At 41.6% G+C, this 27,145-nt stretch overlaps 1 protein-coding gene across 1 annotated transcript in view; it reads left to right on the forward strand.

Annotated features, from left to right (window-relative positions):
- The first annotated feature begins 2,094 nt into the window (after positions 1–2,094).
- Positions 2,095–27,145, forward strand: part of SEC14L1 (SEC14 like lipid binding 1) — a 527,341-nt gene continuing 502,290 nt past the window's right edge. The window contains exons 1-3 of the mRNA XM_078654623.1: positions 2,095–2,460; positions 4,726–4,788; positions 14,901–14,991. Of these exons, the coding sequence (XP_078510749.1) occupies positions 14,929–14,991 (63 nt within the window). The 5' untranslated portion in view covers positions 2,095–2,460; positions 4,726–4,788; positions 14,901–14,928. The remainder of the gene's footprint in view (positions 2,461–4,725; positions 4,789–14,900; positions 14,992–27,145) is intronic.

The following is a 27,145-nucleotide window of genomic DNA, read 5'->3' on the forward strand; positions in this document are numbered from 1 at the left end:
GAAGGACACCCAAACTGACTTTTCCCAAAATACAGGTGAATAAATGGACCATAAACATGGAACATCTACACCCAACATCAACCGAAGAAAAAAGTTAGGGGAAAGAAAGAAAGAACCCTGACTGCTTACCATACAGCCACAGAGGCCTAGGGGCAGACAACCATGAGTGTGGCACACAGTGAAAATGATATACCAAACAGCAAACATGAAGCATAGGATGAATTAAACATTTTTAGAAAACAAATGTAAGCATGTACCACAACATGAACAAAAACAAAGGCACACATGGGACTAGAACCCCTTGGACCCCAATGTGGGGTTAGAAACGTAAACAGAACAGAAAAAATGGGACTCATACCCATTAGAAATAGAAAACATGGGACTCTTACCCATTAGAACCCGTGTGGAGACTAAAAGTGTATAGGAGGGTGAAGCTCATGAAACTATCCTTGTGTAATGGAAAAAGACTAACTGTGTTGAACGTGACTAAAACCCACAAACAGTGAAAACTGTGTTGAATGGGACTGAAACCCGTCAACTGTGAGAACTGCATTGAATGGGACTAAAACCCACAAACAGTGAAAACTGTGTTGAATGGGACTAAAACCCACAAACGGTGTTGAATGGGGCTAAAACCCACAAACAGTGAAAAGAATTTTGAGTGGGACTAAAACCCATCAACTGTGAGAACAACATTAAATGGGACGGAGACCCCAAAACCCATGAACTAGTGTTGAATGGGACTAAAACCCATCAACTGTGAATACTGTGATGAATGGGACTAAAACCCAACAACAATCCCAAGAGCATGTAAATACTATTAGTATAACGTCAACACATACATAAAGAACTAGAGGCAAGAATACAATGTAGAACATGGCCAAATAAAGACAAACTGACCATAAACAACGTATATGTTGTAACCTGTATTATATGTATCTGGTTACTTTCAGTTAATTTCTCCGTAGCTGCTCAGCTAGTGTGAATGTGATGCATGGAATGTTGGTGTGATGGTCTTGAATGGAATGTTTGGGTGCTTGGATGCTTGAGTGTGACAGTTGGAGTATGGGCTGAGCTCATGCAGACTGCTCCTGGTGGGGCTGCATCTCTACAACTCATCTACTTGTAACTGAACTTAATAAATCTATATGAAACTACATCTTGGCTACAGACTTCATCACTACAGATTTTTGGCGACGAGGATGGGATATGAACCCACGCGTTCCATTCATGACCATCACACCAACATTCCATGCATCACATTCACCCTGGCTGAGCAGCTAGGGAGAAAGTAACCAAGTAAATATAATACAGATTGTAGAGAGCTGCCTGGGCTCTCCCATACAATGTAGCAACAGCATGCACTCCTCGAGGCGGGCTCGTCCCGAGGACATAAATAAACGCCGAAAGACCGCTCGGGGTCCTCCTGCCAAGTGTCAGACGTGTAGTTTGTTGTTATTTAGCGCTGAGCCAGGCCCCCTTACCACAGGGGGTGATGCGCCACACAGATTACTATATAATTCACTTCAGAACTGACGCTTTTTCAATATGCAACACTACGAAGCCATGGTTGTTGCTTATTTATCTTATGCAACTAACAACCATTGACAAAGCCAATAGTACTGGCTTGCTGTAAGTGCTATGTTGCTAATGCTGTACTATATATCTGGATATGACAGAAGTAGCAAAATACTAGTAGGGCGGCACACTAAACAAAGCATAGATTTTCAACCTACGTGCCCTTAATTACATCAGTCAGGGTCCTTTGAGAATCCTCCCCCCCCCCCCCGAGTTTTTTCATTCCGCTTAAAGCCCTGCATTATGGTAGACCGTGCTAGTCAGCGGAATATAATTACTTGGCTTCAAAAAATTCTAAGACCTGATTATTTACTATTCTAACTCGACTCCAGTCCTTTGAAATGTGACGCACGTTGTGTGTTCGGTGAGCTTGATGAACACTCACACCCACTCCTCAAAGAACTTTAGAGGGCATTCTAAAGCTAAATGTAATCACTTCTCCCAACTGACAGAAAGCGTAGTGTGCAGCGTGCGTCTGACGTTGTACGTACACATGCGTCATGCGCTGCGGTGAACGACTGGCTGATGCTCCGCCCGTCAGCCGGGGAAGACAACAGTGCGGAGCCGGCAGCTGTGACCCTCAGCCGGACGCACGGAGTGGTAGACGCTGTATTACTAGAGTGCGGCTCACTCTCGTCTACGCCTAGTCTGGCCTTCCTTGCGCCGTGTCCAAGCATCACTTAGCCCAAGGTCCAACGTACGCACCCATAGCAGACAGAACCCACAGCCCTGTGTCCTGCTATCCCCGGCGCACAGACCAGCTTCCGTACGGCCCAGATCTCGCCACTCTGCAACAGGACAGTACCTCGGTGACGACTGCCACTATCTTTCCACCGCAGCTGCCTGTCTCCGGAGCCCCATGGAACGCCCGCAATGATGAGGGTGAGTGGCTGCTGATTGTGTCGGATGCTTTTGAGCGAGGGATCCAGGCTGGCTGGCTCGAGTTCTGTGTGTAACGAGAATGGGTAGAGGGGTTTTGTTTATAGTAAGATACATGTATTTATTTACTGATGTTTCTGGTCTCCTTGGTCGGGCTAGTTTAGACCCTCGGCTGGCGGGTCGTTCTGTCTGTGAGGCGCTGAGCCTGGCTCTTGAACTGTTGAGAGTAGCCTCCCGGATAGTCTCTTGGTATTCAGCACAGAACGAACGCGCAACATCGACGGTGGTACCGTTTTCCTCAAGACGTATCTCCCACGTCAGCATCCACAGACTGGTACTGATTTATAGTGCCAGTACTGCTTGCACCCTATATCGTGCTTTTATGAGCCCAGAACAGTTTATTTCTCCTGTAGCCAGGACTTCAAAGTGTGGGATGGTGCCAGTACACACCACAGCAGAATGCTGTTGCGACTTATTTTATTTGTATCGCTTTCTTAATTAGATCAATCTTCTGACACCACCCGGTGTTGGCATGACTTGTATCTTAATTTGCATCAGACGTCCCAAGCGCTCTAAAAGAAGGCTACTGTACCCTCCCCTCAGTCGGTGTAGTTTTACTGCTAATGACATGTATCTCTAGTCCGTAATTGCTCTCAGCCAATATATCCTTCAAAGCCTAACTGGCAGTACCACACTTCCAATCGATCCTGCTATCTTGTTTTAGTTAAGAGTGCAACTTATTGCACTCTTCATCTTGTAGTTACTGAACCAGGGTAGTTTTTGCTTATTAAATAGATCCGACAGAGCAACTTTTTCATAGCAGAAATAAGGTGGGCATGCTCCTTACCCTATTGTACTTTCACAATGTGACAGTGTGATTTAGATTTGATGAAAGCGCCACAAGTAGGTTTATGCTAAATAACATTTAAAAAAATGCAAATATGTTGAGCTGTTTTTATTTTAAATCACACCTCCTATTGTATGCATGTAAGATGTCGATACAGCATACTAACTAAATTTGTATATGCACTGTATGTTGGGAATTGTGTACTCATAAAGAATGTACATGCTTGCCTCTGTCACATATGTTTGTGTGTGTATTCAGTGTACGCAAACCTGCGTGGTAAATAATTCATGTGGGACATTTAACTGTCTGGTTTACTGTCTATTTAGTAAGGTGGTGCTGTATATATTTTTTTTGTGACAGGTAAAAGTAGTTGCTCTGGATTTGTGAAACCAAGCTGCTCCGTTTAAAAAAAAAATATATACCTTAAAATCAAGTTGCTTTCTCATGTGCAGAATTGTTCGATTTTTATGAATTTTTTAAAACCTGTGACTTATCTTACTAGCGCTGATGATTCATGGTTGTGTTGCTGTTTGAATTAATTTCCCATTATACAGCCATTCATCAGTAGGGATGTAGACGTGTGCAGCCCTATTACAACTCAGTTTTTTATTTCCTTGGAAATGTAAAGATTTTGAAATGCAGTGTTGTCGTGGTAATGGTGGAACTGGGCGGAAACTTGGCTTCTGGGGAAAGGCTTTTTTCAGTTATTTTTCAGGGCAAACGACGTAACACTTGTCCATGACTTTACCATTAGCGGGTGGATACCAAAGCTGGGCTGTGGGACAGAAACCTGGTGATGACTCGCAGGATAAGAACCTGTTTGGTAATTGTTGAAAGGGCTCCAAATGTCGTGCTTAGATTTGGGATGTTGTTAAAGGTACTTGTTAGGTAGTAGTATTAAGGTATACTCTGGGACAGGCTGCAGAAACAGTGGGGGTGAAGAAACACCTGCATCATGATGTCACCGATGCTTACCATGGCACGTTGGAGGATAGGAGAAGAGCTTGGTGTTGAAGCTGATAGTTGAAGTGCTGTATTTGCAATGGCTGTGTTCTTTGCTGTGTCTATTGTACTGTAATGCATGCGTTGTGAAGAAGGAACATGGATATCCGTATACTAGCAGTGGTCTGACTCACTGAATTCAATTTTCTTGGTAATGGTTGCAATCTGCATGCTTGTTTGACTATTCTTCGCCCATGTTTTTAGGTACTGTCTTACAGTGTGCTTGGTGGTCCTTTGCTTAGGACGCAGCATGCCTTGTGTTTTTGCACCTGGACCATAGTGGACCGTATTAGCTGACTGTTTGGCAGCCCTGGTTCCGGGTTCATTATAGAGGGCAGGTTCTGTCTATCCCTGCGTCATGATGACCCAGAAGTTTTTACTTTACTCGTGTTACTTTTTATGTTGTCTTTTTTTTCCAGATGGAACCTTTTGAAGCTTTCGCTAAGAAGAATCTAACCCTCTCGAGCTTGCTTCATTTCAGGGTAATTTCATTTTCATTTTTGTAGAGATTTGTTATTTTCTTCCTCTCAAGACGAACACACTTTATTCAAACAAGATCTCCGCACTTGAGTCTAGCTACTGCAAGAAGTACTGATGTTCTGACCCAACCTACACCTTTCCTTTCATTAGACTGTTTTTTGTTTCTTGTCAAATGTTATTTTTTTCTATTTTAAGAGGAAGTAGGGCCACTACACATTATATTTAGTGAAGCATAGATCTGATTTGCTATTTAATGTGATTGAAAGAAGGAACAATATTTAACTTTAAATGCAGTTATGTTTTATAAAAGATGTTTAGTCTCTTTTCGAGGTTTTGCCATTAAACACTACAAGCATACAAATTGACTTAATTATGGATCCCTTCATTAGGACTTTGTTTACTTGTTCTAAAAGGTGTATATTCTGCTTTGGTTTTTATAAGACCGAGGCTTCATCAAATGGCAAAAAAGAATTGTGTAATAATACTAAAAGTCTTTCCTGTAAGAAAGGTCGTTCTCTGTTCGTACTGTAAGTGGATGATGTCATCTGTTGTATGTACCCCAAATAAGACCTTAATAATACAGTGGTATATCCTACGTAACTCTTCATCCGTTCTTTCAGTCTTTGTTTCTGGAACATATATCTTTTTGCTTTATCTCCTAATGTTTGACAATTTGTGCCTTTGCAGCGGTGCATCTCATTATAGTACTGCCTCTGTCTTTGGTAGTGAGAGCTGTGATCTCAAGATAGAAACTATTTGGCTTCCAACTTTGAATGCTGACATTTCTCCTTCAGTAAGCATACTGTTAGGTTAATCCACATCAACTTCTTCCTGGAAAGTTTCTGGGTGATCTGTCAAGCAGTGCGCTGACAAAAAGGGGCGGGGGCAAAACATATATCCCGTATGCAGTTTTCAATGCAATAAAAACTGCTAAACGTATTGACACCAGTTTTGACAGAAAGTTTGATCTTTGCACAGAAAGCGTGCTTTTTGTGATTTGGTGTAAACCTGTTCAGTCGTTTTTGGGAAGTTAAGGTAAAAAATGTATGTATATATAGAAATGCAGTAGTACTGCAGCTCCATCAGTTCAGAGATACCATATGCGTGGCCAGAATAAGCATATTCTGGCCCCATAGTCGTTGTGCCAAGGAACCCCCCTCCTGCACCCTTCCATCACCCCCCAGGGCTAAAAACAACAGCAAAGAAATTGCAGTACCACAGTCATCCTTTTCATCTATAACCCCCCTGGGATGAGCTAGGGTGTGTGGTCAGCAATGATTCATTTTGTAATTAATTTGAGGAGCACATATTTATGTGTAAGGCACCCTCCCTGATATCCAAAAAGTACCTGCTTGGGGAAAGTGCAATAACTGTGACCCCCCCATTCCGGAACCCCTACACAGTTGTATGTGGAAGGTGGCGCTGCTGCCACACGCTCTGCTCCCCCCCTTCCATTGCATTGTATTATAATTGAATTTATATAGCACTTACTTCCCCAGACGAGTGTTCAAAATGCTTTTTCAGCGAGTAGCACACAACTCCGTAGCCAATAAAGGATTAGTGGTGAATTAGTATAGTGAAATATGAAAGCAATATGAGTAGTGGCTATGTTAGTCTGTTATTTGGATTGAGAAGGATAAAGGTTTGCATTTATATTGCGCTTGCTACCCCTGATGGCGTGTTGAAGCGCTTTTTTGGGGTGTAGCACGCTACTCCGTAACCCATAAAGGATTAGTGGTGAATTAGTATAGTGAAATATGAGTAGTGAACATGTTTGTTTGTCTGTTTGGATTGAAAAGGATAGTGGAGGGATAGAAGAGGGAAGGATTTAGCAATCATTTTTTGTTTGTTTTGGAGCTCATAGTAGTAGGAGGAGGCTTGGGACGAGTAAAAGATAAGTTGGAGGGGGATGAGTCAAATGAGAGGAGTCTAGAAAGGGGTTATTTCGAGGATCATAGTAGTAGTATGGGGTTTGGGATGAGTGGAGGTAGAGGATATATTGGTAGAGGTATCGGATAAGAAATAGGGTAGTGCATTGAAAAGAGTAGGAAAAAGAGGTTTGAGATGAGTCAGAGTTGAGAAAGAGGATATATTGAGAGCGGTAAAGGGTGAGATATAGGGTAGTGCATTGAATAGGCTGAATTAGAAGAAAGGTAATAAATAAATAGGTCTATAAGTACATGGAAGTTATATAGATGCATACATGAAGGTAGTATATGTAGATTAAAGATGCATTAAATAAACTCCGGCTTTCAAGTGAAGTTGTACTTTAAATTAATTTTATTTATTTATATATTTTTGGTAATTCAATAGTGAAACAATTGTAGCTAAATAGTTTTGATAAAAGATTTATGCAGTCACTTATATACATATTAAAAACATAGTATAATGTAACTATCCGTGATATGTAAATTTTTTTAGTAGAACTAATGAATATCTATATTTTTTAACATAATTATTCTACACATTTATATACAAAACAATACACCTATATAGGTACATATCTATAGTACACATAAAATACTTGTATACAGATGAACATGCTGTATATTTCTGTTTGTGTATGGTGGTTTTTTGGAGAAGGGTCAATTTAAGTAGTTTTCTGAAGATAAGGTGGTATCCCTGGCTCTTATGTTGGGGGGTAAAGAGTTCCAACGTTTTTCTGCTTGAACAGAGAAGGATGTGCCCACCTATGGTTTATTTCTTGTATCTTGGGATTTTGAGGCGAGGTGCCACTCTGGAGCAGAGGTTCCTTTGTTAAATGTGTTTCTTGAATTTATTCCTAATGGAAAGCGGTCCCGTTCCATGTATCACTTTGTGGGTGATGCAAAGCAGCTTGAAAGTGGACTTCTGGCAACCGGTAACCAATGCAGGGCTTTGAAGGCAGGGGAGATGTGGTCTTGCGGTTTTATATGTAAGAGTAGTCTAGCAGCCGAATTCTGAAGACGTTACCCTTTTTATGGTTGTTAAAGGTGATCCGTGTTAGAGGCTATTGGCGAAATCGAGTTTGGATAGAACAAGGGTAATGTGGAAATCCAGAATGGGGGACGAATCATCGAAGAGTTTTACTTTAACAAAACTTGAGGTGAAATTGATTGATCAGTGCAGGTAATGACTTCATCCTATGTTGAAAAGCATGGGTGAGATGATAGAGCCTTGAGGAACTCCTGCATTTCTGAAGTATGTTTTGGATGAGAAAAGTGGGGTATGGATGATATTAGTTCTGTTGCGAGGAAGGATGCAATCCAGTCTAGAGCAGTCCCCTGTAGGCCAGCTTTGTAGAGTCTTTGTATCAGAGTATCATGGTCAACCGTGTCACCAGGGGAGCGGAGAGACACCCATATTCACTTCCTGCCAGCTCCATGTGGGCAGAGAGGATTATTGTGCCAGCTCCTGTGCTAGCACGGATTGTGCTGACTAGGCGGGGATACAGATCGACAGCGTAAGAGTGGGCTACTTCACTGACACTATTAAAAAAAAAAAAAAAAAAGCTCTGGATGCCTAGGCTGTGCTGGGACAGCCTTGCTTTAAAAAAAAAAAAAATGTAATTAGGACATGGCTGTGCAGGAGTGGGCGCCTCGTGCTGCCTTTAGTTATTAAAAATAAAAAATAAAAGATTGATAGTTCGGGGTGCCTGGACAATGCTGTGCATGGTAAGGCCGCCAGTTATAATTGCTTCAGTTGACTATGACTACGGAGTTTCAGCGAGTTTAAAACATACTTTTGAACTATGACGTCACTTATTTTCAGTGAAAAAAAATGTTTTATTTTAATTTCCTGATTGCCCCAAAGTGGGCCACAGTAGAGAGAAGTTGCCTTGTGCAAACACTGCTAACTCACATACTGTATCTCACAATTACGTAAGACATGGAAAGAACTCTGGTCAGTCGTGAATCCTCTTCGATGTACCTTACTGCACAAAAGCAACCGTTGCATCCGGGTTTTGGTTAAAAACATTTTTAACAAATATACATAATGCCATAAACCATATATACAAATGCACAGAGCCTAATATACTATTTACTACCATTGTTTAAAGAGGGCCATTATAACTCACTCAAGGCGCCACTCCTCTCATTCAGCAGTGGTAATAAATACCACTTAAAACGCTGAATCTGCATATATTAACATTTTTTCACATGTTTAGGTTAGTGTATTGCACAAATTGAAGAGAAATGAAATCCATGTTTCATAGCTCCATTTAATATGTGAAATTTGGATTCCACATCATAATGACAGCTCCCTAACCACTCTGCACGCCTTTACCATTGTCACAGTTACCATGATTATACACCATGGAGGCCCAAATTATGCAGCAGTGTTATCCAAATTATGAGGCAAGCAATGCACATTATGCTGCACATTTTGTGGCTGTTATTTTCCCCATTTCAGATTAAAAAAAATCTAATCTGCTAAATCATGTGATGCTGTAAACGCTGAATTCATAGAATTGCATAAATTCACTTGCCTTCACCATTGTCCATTTTATTATTCATGAAGAGTAAACAAAACCTAAACACGTTTAGTACCTGTTGTGGGTTGCATTTTGAAGAAATCAACCTTTTCAGAATAACTATTCCCAAAGACCTAATGTTATAAAATACATAACTGGTAACTTGTGTTATATGGTTATTTATTTCCATCTCGGGAATCTAGTGACATAGATATTACTCTTTCTTCAGACGCTAAGCTTATAATGTCAACAGAACCTCTTGATGCAATATTGAATCATGATACGCAGTTACCTGTTACATTTTATATATTTACACCCTCAGTAACGGAACAATTACAATGTTAGATGAGGGGAAATGAACATTCATCATGGGCTGTCAGATTGATTAGAAGGGGAGCCCATGTTGATGTTTTACTGGCTCTTTGCATGTGCCGGCCTACTCAACTAATTAGCATTTTTTAGATGTATTTACATGTTGCGTTTTTTTAGAGTGGCAAATTAGACCTAAGGTATTGCTGAATGAATGAGGTATACGTTTTTCGGGAGATTTAAAAAATACTATTTAGGTTGTTTTACGCAGTCGGGATGCAGCATTTATATGCATTGTTTTAATTGGTTTATAGATCCTGGATCTGGAATCTTGTTTGTCAGAGTTATTATGAGCAACAAAGTAGTGTACCTTTATGTGAAACATCCTCTTGGGGTTTTGTGCTCTGGAAAACATTCAGGTGCTGTCACGTCTTTTTCTAGTGTTAAATCCATTTCACGTTTGTGGTTGTGGCTCTTAAAGGCTTTGTAATGCATACTTTTCGTAATAAGAGCAAGTCAAGACAGACGGCATTTAGCAAGTCTGTGAAGCACTGTTGTTACATGTTCTAAGTAAAATGTCTGTCATGGAAAGAGGGATGTTGCTGTGCACATCGGCAGCAGGGGAGAAAATACCTCGAGTCTACTACACCAGAGGAGTGCCGTGCAATCTGTGACCGTCTCGCTGAGGTCCTCCCTGGCTTCTTTGGAAAGGTCAAGGTCACTGAAAATCTAATCTTAGATCGTAGTTGTGTGATTATGGTCTATGTATCTCTTTTCGTAGTAGTTTGAGAAGCTGTAATATAGAGGGGTGCTTTTTTGTGTGACATACATACTTTTAGTGAGGTACGATTTGGAAAAACAACAAATCACAACATGCAGTATTAAACACTCATTACTCTTTTAGTTTATTCCTATCATCGCATTTATGTAGTCACTCAACATTTTCAAATGATCCAATGTTTGCCTTGTGACTAATAGAACCAGTAGAATGTTGCACAACTGTTTGTTGCTTTTCCACTATTTCTCTCTGGATTCGTTTGAAATAGTTTTACTTACTTTCAGTTTTATAATATACACACTTATTATGGTTTTAATACAGAAATATAATGGTACAGAGCATGCAATATATTCTTCCGCAGTATCTGAAATGCAATACATAAGTCAGCTCTATTATTAACAATATTTCTGATCTACCCTGTGTCAATCCACATCATAAAGCTCCATCCTTAGAGCAAGAGAACTAAAACAAGCATTGGCATAGCCAATAGGTCTAGGTCTTGGGACCTTATAAGCGTATAGCCATGCAGCACATTATCAGCTTTTGTCGGCGCAGGGTGAGCTATGGTGCACTACCACAGGTAGTCACCAGAGGTTCCTGGATACGAATATACAGCGCTGGGTGCACTATGTTGCACATCCACATGTTGTTACTAGAGGTCCCTGGAGAGCCTGACTTCAGCCCTCTGGGCTGAACTACTACAGACTGTAATTCGACTGTAATTATGCTGTGCCTTAAAGTACCGCAAGCCTGCAAGATTTGGGGTTTTATAAGCCCACTTCCTTAAAATGATTGCAGATATTAAGATTTTAATTAATTGAAAGTAAATCTGAAATACCTTTCACGAAACGAAGTTTCACCGCGTTCACAAGAAATATTAGAATGCCCTATAGTTAATTTGTAATGCTAATGGGTACCTGGGCCGCCGAAGAAAGCATTACTGTCCTTAAGAAAACCTGCAAAAGCGACCTGCCCTGCCCTCTGAGTCACTCAGCATCGCTTTCCCAACGGGGAACGGTATTTTTTGTAAACAGTGGAATCATTCCATGAACATAGTCTTATCGTTGCACGTTTGCCACCCTTATTATCACTGAGGTGGGAATATTGAAGGCAAATTTCATCACCAGGTTCAGATCGTAATTTTTTGTTACAAGTTATTACGGATTCCTTGGCTTTGAATGCTTGGCGTAGCATTGAATATATTGCTAATCACTTGAACGGGCACAGTCCACAATGCAGGATTCCTGCGTCGTCCATGGATGCAGAGTAATGGCCAGTCATTTGTTTTTCCTGAGTGACATATTTGGCGAGGCTTTGGGCTGCTGTCTTGTACGCTGATTGCAGACTGCTCAGGGGTTGATGTGTAGTGACCGTGGGATGGCCGACAGTTGCGTGTTACTTGAGGGAAAGGGGATGTGTTGTGTGGGGGGCAGGATGTAGCGTGGGGGCCGGTGCTGTTTAGTCCCTGCAATGGGGGAAAGAATCCTAAATATTTGCATATTTCTGTGAGTGTCCGTCATGTTAGACCTGTATTGGCTGAAGACACACAAACCTAAGGCCATCATATAAACAAGACGCGCGGCCGCCATGACGTAATGTAAAAAAAAACAAGCGAAAACACGTGTGGAAATAGTAACCAGCTGCCACCCTGCGTGCCGCTGCTCGCTCCAGAGAGCAAAACACAGTGGGAGTGAACCTTTAGTGAAGAGATGGGACATGCACCTGCCTTTGGCCATTTACGTGCTTTCATTATTGAAAGATACACACACAGGCCAATCCAATGTGTGGGAGGAGTCAGACCCACACGGAGAAGTTTAAGAGTGCTCACAAGAAGCCTCCCATAGAGCAGCGCCTGCGCGCTGCGCTAGCCTCAAACTAAAAAGGGAAAAAAACGATCTATATTAGAAACAAAATCCCAGCCCCATCTCCCCTCCCACTTCCTCTCGAAACAAACTGTCAAGAAGGTGCAATTGTATAAACTCCCTTAAAAGCAGTCTGTTTGTCTCCTCAGCCAACAGGGTAGAAGTGTTTAGGAAGCAATTGTGATGTCGGGTGGACATCTCGTTAAGGGGACCGACTGACCTCGGGTCGGTGGTGCGTCCTCCTCTTTAGGATGAGACCGAACACTTTTCTTTGCATTCCGACATTTTTTATTGGGAACATGCATTACTGCAGTAAACCAGCCGTAATGCATGCTCCCATAAGGAAATGGGAGGTGTTCATCCCTGCACCCCGGGGCAGGCACCTCAAGGTGCCTGGCCCAGGTTGCAGGGATCAACAGGAGGGCACCGTAGCTGCCCCCTCAGGCCCCAACCGGAGGCCGCGCACACAGGGGAGGTCCTACTGGAGGCCCCAAAACATGCATGCCAACATGTTTCCATGTCAGACAGGCTGGCATGGAAACCATGCCAGAAACCGTACATCATAATCCCATGGGCCAAAGGGCCCTCCCTTTGGGATTACAAGCCATTTCCAACTGGCCAACGGGTTGCTTGAGCTTGTCGGAAGCCAGCCGGAATGAACGACCGGTTTTAATTCCGACCGGCTGATACATAATCAGCTGGTCGGAATTGAAACAGACGATGGGGATCGGAAGCTTTCTGGCCTCCATCATATTAGGCCCCTTAGTGTCAACGCTCCATGACTGCCAGTTTATGGATAGCCATAATGGCTGTGGTTACCTATGCCCAAGCAATGGTCTCCAGTGTGTGTTAGAGTGACAATAAATTGAATGCTTTCCATCTTGGAGCATAGGGAGAAACGGAATGCCCTCTGATAGATAGTGCAGGACCCCAAATCATTTCAAAATCAGTTTTCCTGTTTGTGGTATTGTCAGTCATCAGTTTCTCCATAGCTGTGAGGTCCCAAAACCACGCTTGGGGGTGGGGGCTGGATTCCATTGGGAAGCAATTGTAGTTTTAGCTGCTCCCAGACAATTACATAGAATCGTCCTATCTACTGTCTATGTCTTGGGTGATAGAATATCCCAGAATCATTCTAAGATCCTCTAGCACCTCAAACCAGAGCTAATTACTACGTTGACAGTCCCGCTAGATATGTCATATTTTGCCAATGGCATCACAGCCTCTCCAAAACTTGTGATTTACTTGGGGGAGAAATTTGTGGAGTTTGGCTGTATAACAATACTAGTCACAAGAGTAGTCTATAGTGTGCTTCTCTGCCTGAGATTCTAGGTTTGTCTCATTGAGGATCCCTCCAGACAGTGAGGTATTGTGTCTGTGAGTGATACCCCCAACAGGTCCTGTCATCTTTGTATCTGTATGCTCTGATGATATTGTTGCATTTGATAAAAGTGCATGCACCTGTGTATTTATGCTCCTAGAATCTGTTGCTTGTCACAGCCATTTACCAAATATAGTAAGGTCCCTGATCGCTGCTTCTTTTAGGCCTGGCTGCAGTATTGCGATGCCGTAGTTGCATGTAGTGGAATCTTTGTAGTTCTAAAAGTTTTGCTTATAGTCATTAAAATTCATGATGGAGCCATTGTGGAATAGATTGGTTATCATGAGGCAATCGCCATCAGCCATGCTGAAAAATTGCCTACTTGTAGAGCAGTTGTGAACAAAGGATTAAAATGGATTGGTGTGTATGGGGATGGGAATATGGTTGGCTGTATCCGTATAATTATGTTGTCCCAGATCAGTTAACTGTTGTGTCCACCGAACAACATTTTGGTATCAGTGGTTTTCCAACATCTTCTGTTATATTTCAGCAGTTCAAAACAAAAACATTTGCATTTCATATAGCAAAATAATCGTAAAGTCTGCATTACAGAGTACAATCTTGTTGTCTATTACGCACACTTATATGACCATTTGCTGACAATACTTTGTGAAACTTTTTTGAACTTTAAGTAAGGAGAGATTGGGGGGGCAATGTTTCTTGGGTTAGATTCTGGTGATTTCCGCCTCAGAATAAGAAGCAAAACATTAAAATTACTGGTAAGTCTGCAGAAATCTCCAGAAGATTGAGAAGAATAGGAGATAATTTGAAATGTATTAGGTTATTTCCGGGAACACCATTGTTTTAATTATTTATTTCTCGCATCGAGTAACATTTCGGTCAGATATGTTGTACATAAGTCTGAGTATGACTCATAGTACAGAGTGCATTGGAATGTGTTGGGTTATACTTTCCAGTCATACTCTCATTGGTTTCTGTAAGTAAGTGGTTGTTTAGACTGTAAGAACAGCAGTGATAGTTAAATGAAATGCTCTACAGCCGAGATATCAGTGTGGAGGTGAACATTCATTTAGAATGATGTACATATTTGAAAAACAGTGTGGACATATTTAAGTGTTGAATCCCCTCCATGGTAAACACTCATTCTAAAGCTCGCAGTTGTATTGCCAGAGAACACAAATGACATAGGTTTGTGGTCCTTTTAGTTTGAGATTAATCCTGATGCTGTCAGTGGGGGGCGGGGGGTGCTTCCACAGCTGCAGGCCTAAGGTGAAGGGTTTCACATCTATATTTATCTCAAATGTCAGTTGTAAAAATTCTTTTTTGGAGCACATAGGTTGATCAGTTTTGCAATGATTTGTATCTTTCAGGTGTGACAGTTGCTGATAGACGTTCATCATGGTCCAGAAATATCAGTCACCCGTGAGGGTGTACAAACACCCCTTTGAGCTAATCATGGCCGTAAGTATTTCTTACTTGTCACTACCTTGCAATTTTCTGTGTCTCGTTTTTTTTTTTTAGTCTTGGGTTTTCCTACTTGATATAGGTCAATGGGAGGACATTTGGGACCAAATTATTACAAAGAAAATGGTTTGTGGCATCCTGGCGTAGGATTTTCAGGCTTTATTGTAAAAGTGCTTCTTTTGGAGATTGGAGCCAGAATTGCTTGGTGTTTTAACTATAGTTGTAGAGGACAGAAAGCTGCAATTGTCTTGAGGCACAGAGCAGAGTGGCTACGTTCTAGTGTTGAGCATGTGAGCCCAGTCTGTACCTTACATATTGCCAACTATGAGCAGTTGCCTCATAACTGCTGATACCTGTACGTTTTTTTCCTGGGACTCTTGCCTCTTGAGTAAGGTAATCTTCGGGAACCTCAAAGTGTAATGTCCAAGATTAATGTTTCCTCTTGGTGCAAAGTTAGGCTCATGTTTTTGCTTGTTTCCCCTTTTCTTCCTCTTCTCTCAAATTCGGTCTTGTTTATATCGAACTCTAGGTGTCATGTTGGCCCTTTAATGTTTTCCATAGAATTATCCTCATGTAACATTCTTTGTTGTCACAGGATTCTTCTCCAGTCTCTGTGTGGACAGTTACTGGGGAAGAAGTCCTGTGTAGGTTATTCCCTACCTTGCTCCTGTGCTTTTCCTACAATAAATACTTTTAATTCATAATTCTACTGTGTGGACTCTACACTACAATTTTGGCGACGAGGGCCAGGAAGCACCAGGAAACCCCCGAACCTTTTTGACTACAATTGAAGGAATTTTGAATTTTCAACCTATTTACAAGGAAGTAACCTTCCAGTGTGGAAAAGACTTCTCTGATGTCTCTATAATTCCTTCGTGAAGAACGTCATGTTTGACACCTGCCTTGACCTTCCCTCCATGCCGCTTTAACAGCACCGTGAAAGTAAAGGACGAGTTTCCTCCCTACTTCGTGTAAGTAAAACATTTTTTGGGAGTTAACTGACCCTTGCGCTGCATATCGCTTTGAGGATTGTATGCTTTTTACGCGCTGGGTCTAAGCCTAACTTTATCTATACTTCAACTGATCATCATTGACTGGTGCATCTTTCAAACGGCAAAAGCTTGGGAAGCGGTTACCGGCAGAGGCTTGAGAAGCAGTTACCTGGATGGAACGAGCGCTTTCGTTCTAAATCCTCCTCTTCCTCGAGGACTTCCATTCTTTGCTGTAGTGAGCGTTCTCATCCCTGCTCACTCACGAACGCCCTGACTTTCTTCTCCGTGGCAATCTATCTTCATGACGTATCACGCACGTCGCGTGATGACGAAAGACGCCAGCAGCCATTTTAGAAATCTCCATGGCAACACACTGTAACGCTGCTAACTTCTCGGCGTTCATCATTAGAGATATCGATCGACAGTGTTGTTTGACCTAAATTCAACGGCGCTTAAAATTTAATTAATCCGTTTTCCTTTATTATTTTACTTCATTTTCCACGGATTTCTTGCAGTTCCAGCTCTTCAGTGACAGTCAGTAATAATTTTTCTTTTTCCTTCCTACATTGTCTATTTATGACATTTGATAATTACCTTCATTGACTGTTTTGGGACCTTATAATTAACTATGGCTACTCAAAACTTTACTATTCAATCACCTCAAGCATTTTGGCCTTCTGGCACAGAACCTTGCATGAAATGGCTCCAATGGAAGGCTTATTTTTTAAATTTTATTGATACCATCGACGAAGAAGGGAAAATGAAACCTGAGAGAAAAAAGAAATTATTTTTACATTCTCTTGGCGCTGGTGGTTTGAAAGTCTATGAGGAAATGTCAAAGTGTACTGGTGGTGGGGAATCCAATGTTTTTAATGATATATTGAAGGATTTTGATAATCACTTTTCCCCTAAAGTGTGCATTGGTATTACCAGATATAAGTTTTTCCGCAGGAAACAGCAACCTGGTGAAACTATAGATGTTTATGTTTCTGAGCTGAAGAAGATAGCGGATGACTGTAAGTTTGATCACCTTCAAGAGCAGTTTATAAGGGATCAAGTTGTGATGCACGCTTCTGATCCATCAATCCAAGATAGACTTTGGATTAATGGCGATTCAGACCTTAAGGATGTTTTAGCTATCGTCAGGAAGGCTGAACTTTCTGGCCGCAGTGCTAAAGCTATCAAAGTTAATGATAAGTCTGCTGATTCTAATGTTGTTTCCGAGCATACTGTTTCTAAGGTTCAGAGCAAATCCAATTATAAACAGAAATACCAAGTTAAAACGAAACCTAGTGAGGTCAAAAGTTCTGAGAAACTCAAATGCTTCAGATGTGGTAGTAGTTCACATTTGGCTAACTTTAAATTGTGTCCGGCCATTAAAGAAAAATGTTCCAATTGTGGTCTAATTGGACATTATTCTAGAGCCTGTCATAGGTCTAAGAATAAAAAAGTAAAGGTGATTTGCAATTCCTCTTCTAGTGAAGACGAGGATATTGTTAGAAAAGTTCTACATTGTTCTGTCGAGGATGAATGCATTAAGAAAGTCACTCATTGCTATATGGAAGATGAATGTATTCAGAAACCACTTGAGAAAGTTTATATTTTCAATATTAATGACTCCTTTAAGAGGAATGTTCTTAAGAAACCTATTTGTAACATGTTAATTGGTGGTATTCCTATTAATATCTATGCTGATTCCGGCTCTCCCTATACCATAGTTAATGAAAAAGTATGGAATTCGGAATTTGCACAACATTTAGGGAATGAGTTTTACCCTTCTGACATTTCTCCTGAAGGATTTTTGGGGGAGAAAATTGAGATTATTGGTTTCAAACCTCTGAGATTTAGATTTAAAGATAGAGATTCTTTAGGGAAGCTCTATGTGTCCAAACGGGGTCCTTCTGTCTTGGGATGGAAGGATCAATGAGATTTAGACATTATTCTTAATCCTAATAGCCCTGAACCAGTTTTAGTAATTAATGATGGTGAAAAGATTGGTGTTTCCATGTTAAAAAAATTTCCCACTGTCTTCAGTGGCAAGATTGGGAATTTTCAGGGATTTTCCCATCGCATTGTCTTGAAGAGTGATGCGAAACCTAAAGTTTTTAAAGCAAGAAACATCCCTATTTTAGTACGGAACGATGTTGAAAAGGAACTGGAGAAATTAGTTGGAGAAGACATAATTGAGGCAATAGAATCCTCTGAATGGATTTCTCCTGTAGTGATCGCCAGACGTTCTAATGGCAAAATTCGGTTATGTGTAGATCTTCGCCATTTGAACGAGAACATAGTTATCGATAAATTTCCATTACCTAAAATTTCTGAAATGCTATCTTCAATTAAAGACGCCTCCTTTTTCTCGACCTTAGACCTCTCTGCTGCTTACCATCAGATTTCCTTAGACGATGACAGTAAACATCTCACAGCATTTATTACACCCATGGGTTGTTTTCAATTCAAGAGGATGCCTTTTGGTTTAGCCTCTGCTGCTGCCATTTTCCAACGTATTATGCACCATCTTTTTAGCAAGCACCCCAAAATTAGATTTTTTCAGGACGACATTAATTTATGGAAAAGATGAAGTTGAACACAATTCTATTCTTGAAGAGGTTCTTACTATTCTTGAAGAGAAAGGTTTGACTATTGAATTTTCAAAATGTCGTTTCGGGGTAAAATCTGTAACTTATTTGGGTCATGTCTTATGTTCTGATGGTGTATCAACTAAACCCAAGCTAGTAGATGCTATCAAAGAAGCACCTTCTCCGACTAGTAAAGATGATGTTCGATCATTCCTGGGTATGGTTGAATTTTATTCTAAATTTGTTAAAGGGTTTTCCAGTAAAGTGTTTAACATTAGACAACTTTTGAAAAGTAAAGTCAAATTTGAATGGTCTGCTCTTTGCGAGAATGAATTTAATAGGATTAAATCCGACATCATTAATGCTCCAGTTTTATCTCCTTTCGATGTGGACCTTAATTCTGTTATTACTGTAGATGCCAGCAATAAAGGTCTCGGAGGCGTTCTTTCACAAATTGACAATTCTGGTAAAGAACACATTGTTGCTTTTGCGTCTAGAGCTCTTTCCGTTCCTGAAAGTAAATTCTCAGTTATTGAGAAGGAGACTCTTGCTGTTGTTTGTTCCTTAGAGCATTTTCAGAGTTTTATATGGGGAAAAAGGTGTGTAGTTAGAACTGATCACAAACCCCTTACCAAATTGCTTTCCACTGAAGGTCTTTACAATGCCACTGCTAGAATTGCTAGGATGACTATGCGTTTACAAGACTTTATTGTTAAAATTGAATATTTTCCAGGGAAGAATAATGTTATTGCAGATTTCTTGTCACGCATGCCCTCTGATTTACAAGAGTGTACAGTGAATGAATGGGATTCCTTTCAAGTGGCCCTTATTCATGATGAAAATCCATTCAGTATTGAAAAAAAAGTTTGGATGGAAGAGTATGTGAAAGATAAACTACTGACCTTGGTTGTTTCCTCTATTCGTGAAGGTTGGTTAGAGAAAAGCAAATTGGCTTCCGATCTTAAACCTTTTTGGGAAGTTAGGAATGAACTTACTGTCTTGGACAATACTATTTTTCGAGGTGACAAAGCTGTTCCTCCTTTATCTTTGAGAGACTCTATTTTAAGTTTATGCCACAAAGATCACTGTGGAATTGTTAAAACCAAGCAGAATATTAAGCTGTGGTACTGGTGGCCTGGTATTGATGTCATGACGGAGAGAATGGTACGTGAATGTGTTGTTTGTTCAAATTCAGATAAAGTTCTTAATACCTTAAAACCTGAGATGTGTATACCTATAATTCCTGATGGCCCTTGGCATACTGTTGCTATGGATATTATGGGACCTATTGGGGACAGTCACAGATTTATCATTTCTGTCATTGATATTTTCTCTAGATGGCCTTGCATTACCATAGTAGACAAAATTGACTCAACCACCGTCTTAGAATTTATTGATAAGGTTTTTATGTAGGAAGGCTTACCCTCCCAAATCATTAGTGATAATGGTGTTCAATTTTTGTCCAAATTGACTAAATCCTATTTTGATAGAACAGGCATCACACACAAAACCACTTCACTATATAATCCGAGTGGTAATGGTTTATGTGAAAGGTTTAACAAGGTCCTAAAAAATGCCATCCAAATTGCCAAATTAAAGAAAGAAAATTGGGAAGTTTGTGTACACAAAGCTGTTTGGTCCTACAGAACCAACATCCATGACACTTTGAAAAGGTCACCTTTCGAAATTATGAGGGGTCGTGTCGCTAGGACTAAATACAATCCTGTCTGGCTACATAAAAAGGATTGTGTTGACATCCGCATGAGTGAAATCAAAGACAATATAATGGAGAAACATCTCCAATATAAAAAGAGTTTTGACAATAAATATGCTTCTGGTTCTATAAATGTTGAAGCTGGCATGATGGTGAAAGTAAAATTACCATGGAAGGTTCGCAAGGGTGAATCTCAATTTTCCACACCCTTGATGGTAAAGAAAGTTTTGCGAAATGCTGTTCTTCTTAGTGATGGGAAAGTATGGAATTTAAAGAGAATTGCTATTTACAAAGGGAAGAAAGATCCAAGTACTAATTTATGTAATTCAGGGACATTTTCTAATGTTACTCCTAATTCTCAAATTATTCAAAATGAGGATCATGGTGGTTTTCTTTTTTCTGAAAATGTATCTACTCCTTTTGGTAACTCTAATGTTGTTACTGCTCCTTTTGGTACCTCTAATGTTGTTATTTCTGATAACATTAACAATGAGTCTTTTTCAGAAATTGAAAATGTATCTGTTCCTGATGGTAATATTCCTGATTGTATGGACAATGCAACTACTTCTGATGTAGCTAACAAAGGCAGTTTAATTTCCACCAGAAATATTAGTGATACTCACATTACAGATGAAGGTTGTTCTTCAAGTCAAAACACCAACAACATTATTGTTAGAAATTCCATTTGCTCTGAGAATACCATCATTGGAAAAAACGTGTTTGTTCTAAACCTATTTGGTTACAAGATTTTATTTGTGATTGAATTGTTTTTTTTTATTTTATAAGGAAGAAGATGTGTCATGTTGGCCCTTTAATGTTTTCCATAGAATTATCCTCATGTAACATTCTTTGTTGTCACAGGATTCTTCTCCAGTCTGTGTGGACAGTTACTGGGGAAGAAGTCCTGTGTAGGTTATTCCCTACCTTGCTCCTGTGCTTTTCCTACAATAAATCCTTTTAATTCATAATTCTACTGTGTGGACTCTACACTACACTAGGCTACATGAAATAGTTTTGTGAAAAAGAATATAGCTTGAATGGAATTTTTTCATGGATCTAAGTGCTTTAGTCCTGGTAATCACCTATATGGGAACTCTGCATTTAGCTCAACCTGGCCATGATGGCAATCGCTTATTTGGGAACTCTGCATGTAGCTGAACCTAGCCATGGTGGTTTTCACTTAGTCAACTTGTTTCAGCAGTATAACTGTAGAACGATTCATCTTCCCCTTTTATATATCCCAAATCCTTCCTTACAAAAGATTTGTCATAAGACTGATGGTCTTATCTTTACCAAGTGGGATGCTGGAGTTAGCAGTACTTTCTCCAAAATAACAGGGGTGGTCCTGTTTAAACGATATGATCATATTGTACTTTACTGTTATTTTCTATTACTTTACGGTGTTACTGTGACATATAACAAAGCCTACGGTGTCACTCACAGCTGCTGCGTGTCTGTAATCAGCAGCGGGGGTCTCACGGCCAAACACGTAACCTAAATTTAAACACAGTTGAGCAATATTAACATTGAAGTGCTCCACCAATCGGCGGGGCGCTCATTGGTACAGGGGAGTCTCTCACAGTGCCCGCAGGTCTGTAATCCGCAGCAGAGGGGCACGGCCGCACACGTAACCTAAACTAATACACAGCTGAGCGAATCAACAATCAATCGCTTCAGCAATTGGAGGGACGCTCACTGGCACATAAATAATTCAGCGCTCCCCTTCCCATCGAGAGTATGGAGTGAGCAGCGCTTGATGATCCGCGAGGGATGTGGGCAGGAAGGGAGATGGATGTGTAGCACTATTGGCTCTTTTCTGATGGTGGCCAGGGAGCCACAATGAAGACCGTTCCTCCATGGGTCACAGATGACCCACAGTTATGATAAGAAGCATGTGAACTGGCCTCACATCATTTTAATGTGTAACTTGAGATGCACAAGTGCAGTGTCACATCTTCAATTTGTGCATGCAAATGTGCATGCCAAGTACCTAACGGCTTTTAGCCTATTGTTGTAAACTGTGTGTTTGAATGCTATGTTCTAGTTACCTGGGGACCTAGGAAAGTGCTTGTCGCCGAATTTAAGAGTGACAGTAACGGGGTTGATGTCACAATATGATCCCATGTTCCGTCCTGACAAATGCCACAGACTCTTGTGAGCCAAGAGGTAGAACCATGTTTACAGTCTAAGGTAAAGGTGCTGGTTCCCTTGGTCTCCATGTTGGTTTTTAATGCCAAGTGATATCCCCTTCAAATTTAAAAAACACACACCACCACCACCGCTGCACTTTAAACAGTCCAATCAGCAGACATGTCCATATTGGACCAAGGCAAAGCTTTACTCACAGGATACCAAAGTTACATCTGGCTCCAGTCGCAGAAGCACAGCAAGATTTGGCTTAGCAGTGAAATGATTTGATTACATCACCCCAATTATTGTTACTCTCGAATTATTCCCTTTTCAAGGTGAAGTATATTAAAAATGGTCTGCACCAAGCCGTGCATCTTGGGACCCTGAAGTATTAGGGACAAAAGCAAAACGTCTCTGGGAAATAGTTCTCTACAAAGTATGGACTACATGTTCCTGGTAACATCTCAGTTAAGAAAATGGTTATTTTGAGAAAGTACCTCAAATGTGGAGATTTAGTCCCCTGTAATAATGCACAAATCTCTATCTTGAGATATGTGACTGTAACGAGAAACTGAACACGTATGATATTTAATTTCTCTGCAGATTTATTGGTGTACATATGTTGTTCCTCCTATACCTTTGTAGTGGTGGTTCTTTATTTTAGTTTTACATTTTAGAAGTTTTAGCAGACTTGGATTTAGCTATGTTATTTTTACATGCTTTGCTTGCACGATATTTATCTTAGAAGTTGCTGTACACGCTGCTTATTTTTAGAAAGCTTTTCCTGCAACATAATCTGTACACTTTGTGTAAGGCTAAGAACACAGAGCAAGTGCTTGCATTGCCCACTCTGAGCCAGCTCTAACATCTAGACACATCTTTGCATCATAGCAGTAGCTCTAACACAGTTGTTTTATTAGAGAAACAGTGCACTGTCCCTTTACGGGTCCGAGGGGCACACCAGCCACGACAGTCCTCGATCAAAGGCTATGTTCGATATGCAGCTCTGCTTATTCTGATCTTCCATCGTAATCCTTCAGAGAGGGATTGCCAATCCTACTTCAGACCGAGACCTCCAGGTATGGGGTGTCAGGGTAACCTAAGTGATCAGGTAGCGGGTACACCCACTATGCTCTCAGAGTAAGGGCTGTGATGGGTAAAAATATATAGAAACCAGTCTGTCATGGTTGGCCAGTTTATCCTTTTCACCAGGTTCGTAATGCTGGTTGCATTGCTTTGTTCTATCTGCCGTATAATTGCAGCTCGTTCTTTTTATGCAAGATTATGATTTTCACTAAATGTATTGAAAACATTTATTCACATCTTTCCATGTGTTTACCATGGGCATGCATAAGTGAAGAACGAAAGTGGTAAGATCTGTTTCCACGATTCCCTGGAGGATCAGAGTGTCATGTTCGAAGATGGTAAAATTACCTGTTACCCCAGGAAGGCTAGGGGTTCGGATGAGGCACTGTGAGCTAGCTAGGAGTTGGGCCGACAGTCTCTGATGGTATAGATGGACTAAGTCCCTGCATTCTGTAGTTCTGCTGTCCTAATACGCAGTCCTACCTTTTATAGTGGGAACCATGGAACGAACACCTTCTGTGTGATGTATGAATGTAAATTGTTTTCGTCCATGCAACGATCTCTGAGATACCCCTGTATCACAATTCTATTTGAAATGGCAGTTAAATAAAAATGAAACGATGTGGAGGTAAGCACTGACTTGTGCTGTAGTTAAAATTATAGTGGGTAAAATGTTTATTTTTTTAGATTTCTGCTTCTAAAGCAGACAGAATAGACAGTATTGTATCAAAAATTGTGAGAATGGTTGCGTAATGGAGGCAGTGACGTTTGCAAGGAGCAGCAGGGAGTGCATTACCTAAACCTCATCCATCGAATTCTTTGTTGCACGTTTTTTTCCCAATCATTTTGCGTATGGGATTTCAGTGTTTCTTCCCCTTAGCCATGATTTCTTGCTAACAAATAATGTAATTAAAAAGGAGCAGGTGTCTTCTGTTTGTGAACATTAAAAAATCTGGTTCTCTGGAGATTTCGGTCTAGTGTCTTCTGTGCCTCTTGGCATGCTTACCACACTAATTATATTGTTTTTTAAAGCTTGTTAAAGATAATTGTTGCATAAGTCTACCTTGCTGACATTGTGCCTGGAGCCCCTCTTTCTTTACACTTCTGACAATCATCCTCATCCAAATCGAAATTAAATGTAAGGCACCTGCTTCAAATTAATGTATCTCTTCGCCTGGTAGAAAGTCAAATACATTTTTTGTAGGTGGTATTGATTTGTGAGAGGAAATTATTAACGGGTGCTGACTTGAAAGGAGACATCATCACCACCCAAACCCCGGATGTGGCCTTCATCACCGAAACGTGGCTCAACCCCACTGGATGCCCTGACATCGCCACCGCCATACCCGTCAGCGACAAGCTGATACACAGGAACCACGTAAACAGACACAGTACGGGCGTCCCCAGAATCTTTAAGGAGACCATCCGATGCACCATCACCAACAACTCCTCACGGAACACCTCAGCTACCGACTACAAATCATTACCACGTTAAAAGGCACCAGCTCTTACAGACCACCGGGACCCTGACCAGCCTTCTCCAACGCCATCTCCAACCTTATCGCTTCCCTGGCCACCGACTCCCACCACTTCGTCCTGCTCGGTGATCTCCATTTCCACATCAACGACCCGAACTACACTAACACTGCCTCTCTCCTAGAGAACTTAAACAACATCGGCCTCACCTAACTAGTCACTGAACCTATGCACAAAGCCGGAGAAACACTCTACGCCATCTTCACCTCCAGTGACAGGCTCAAATTCACCCACGTCACAGAGGTTCACCTGGACCGACCACACCATCGTCAACATTCAATCTCCACTGTGCCACCCACCCCAGCTGTGGAAAAGTCACCAAGCAGCATTGGACGCAACCCCTCAGCACCACACTACCCGAAACCTCAGCAGATCTCAACCAGGCAGTTGGGAACTGGGCTGTATAACTATATCAGTCCCAAAAGTAGTCTATAGTGTGCTTCTGTGCCTGAGATTCTAGGTTTGTCTCATTGAGGATCCCTCCAGACATTGAGATATTGTGTCTGCGAGTGATACCTCCAACAGGCCCTGCCATCTTTGTATATGTATGCTCTGATGATACAGTGTTGCATCTGATAAAAGTGCATACACCTATGTAATTATGCTCTTAGAATCTGTTGCTTGTCACTCCCATTTTCCAAATATAGTAAGGTCCCCGATCGCTGCTTCTTTTAGGCCTGGCTGCAGTATGCTATACCGTAGTTGTGTGTACTGTAATCTTTCTAGTTCTAAATGTTTTGCTTATAGTCATCAAAATTCATGATGGAGCCATTGGGGAATAGATCGCCACCTGGATTACCAAATGGGCCGGCGAAGTTGCCCCGCTTGAACCAACCAAAACCGACGACGCCTCAACTAGCCAGCTAGTACACCCCAACGTTCAGATCCACGAAGTGCACCTGCTACCGACTCGAGAAGCAATGGCGTGCTTCCATAGACCCCCTTCGACTGAGCCACTTACAATGCTGCCCTTAGCGCCTACCAGTGGTGCATCAAGGAAGATAAGAGGGCAGCCATCACCAACGGCATCGATACCACAGCTAACCACATTGAAGGAACTATTCTAGATTGTCCTGGAATTCGCCATCCCTCTTGCCACAGAGAACACCATCCACCCCTCCCAAGAACTTTGCAACTCCCTCTTGGTCTACTTCCACAGCAAGAAAGCCACAATCTACAGCTTCTACCCCCAACTCACCACCCCAAGCCCCAGCAACCTCAAGCAACTAGCAATTACCAGCCAAACACTAACCACCTGGTCTCCATTCACTGTGCAGACCACCTCGAACATCATGTCGCCTATCCACTCCAAGGCGCCCAACTACCCCTGCCCCCACCATCTCTTCAACCTCCGATCCAACACCATCATCTTGGAGCTCACAAGCATCCTCAACACCTCCATCCACACAGCAACCTTTCCAGACAGGTGGAAACACGCGGAGGTCAGACCTCTCCTGAATAAGCCCTCGGCTGACACCAGCAACCTCATAAACTACCAACCGATCTTCCTGCTCCGCTTCCCGGCTAAAGTCAGCGAGAAAGCCATCAGCTCATTGAATACCTGGAACTCAACCAACTACTCAACACCTCCCAAACTGGATTCCGTGCCAACCACAGCACCGAGACCGCGCTGATCGCTGCCACAGGCGACATCAGATCTCTCCTCGACCATGGAGAAACTGTGGCCATGATCCTCTTTGACCTCTCCGCTGGATTTTATGCCGTCTCCCACCACACCCTCATTGACAGACTCCAGACTGCCGGCATACAGCAAAACACCCTCAAATGGGTCACTTCTTTCCTATTAGGACACACGCAAAGCATCTGTCGCCCCCCCTTCTTTTCCGCACCCAAGGACATCACCTACGGGGTACCCCAAGGATCCCTCTGCCCTACCTTACTCAACATCTACGTGACCCCCCCCCCCCTCGCAGACGTCATCCGATCCCACAGCCTCAACATAATCTCCTACACTGATGACACTCAACTCATTCTCTCACTCACTGAGGACCCTGCCAGCTCCAAAACCAACTTCCGCAGCTCCATGATAGACATAACCAAATGGATGAGAGACAACCACCTCAAGCTCAACTCTGACAAAAACAGAATTATTG

Source organism: Lissotriton helveticus, chromosome 7 (genome assembly GCF_964261635.1).
Source record: "Lissotriton helveticus chromosome 7, aLisHel1.1, whole genome shotgun sequence".
Classification (NCBI taxonomy): Eukaryota; Metazoa; Chordata; class Amphibia; order Caudata; family Salamandridae; genus Lissotriton; species Lissotriton helveticus.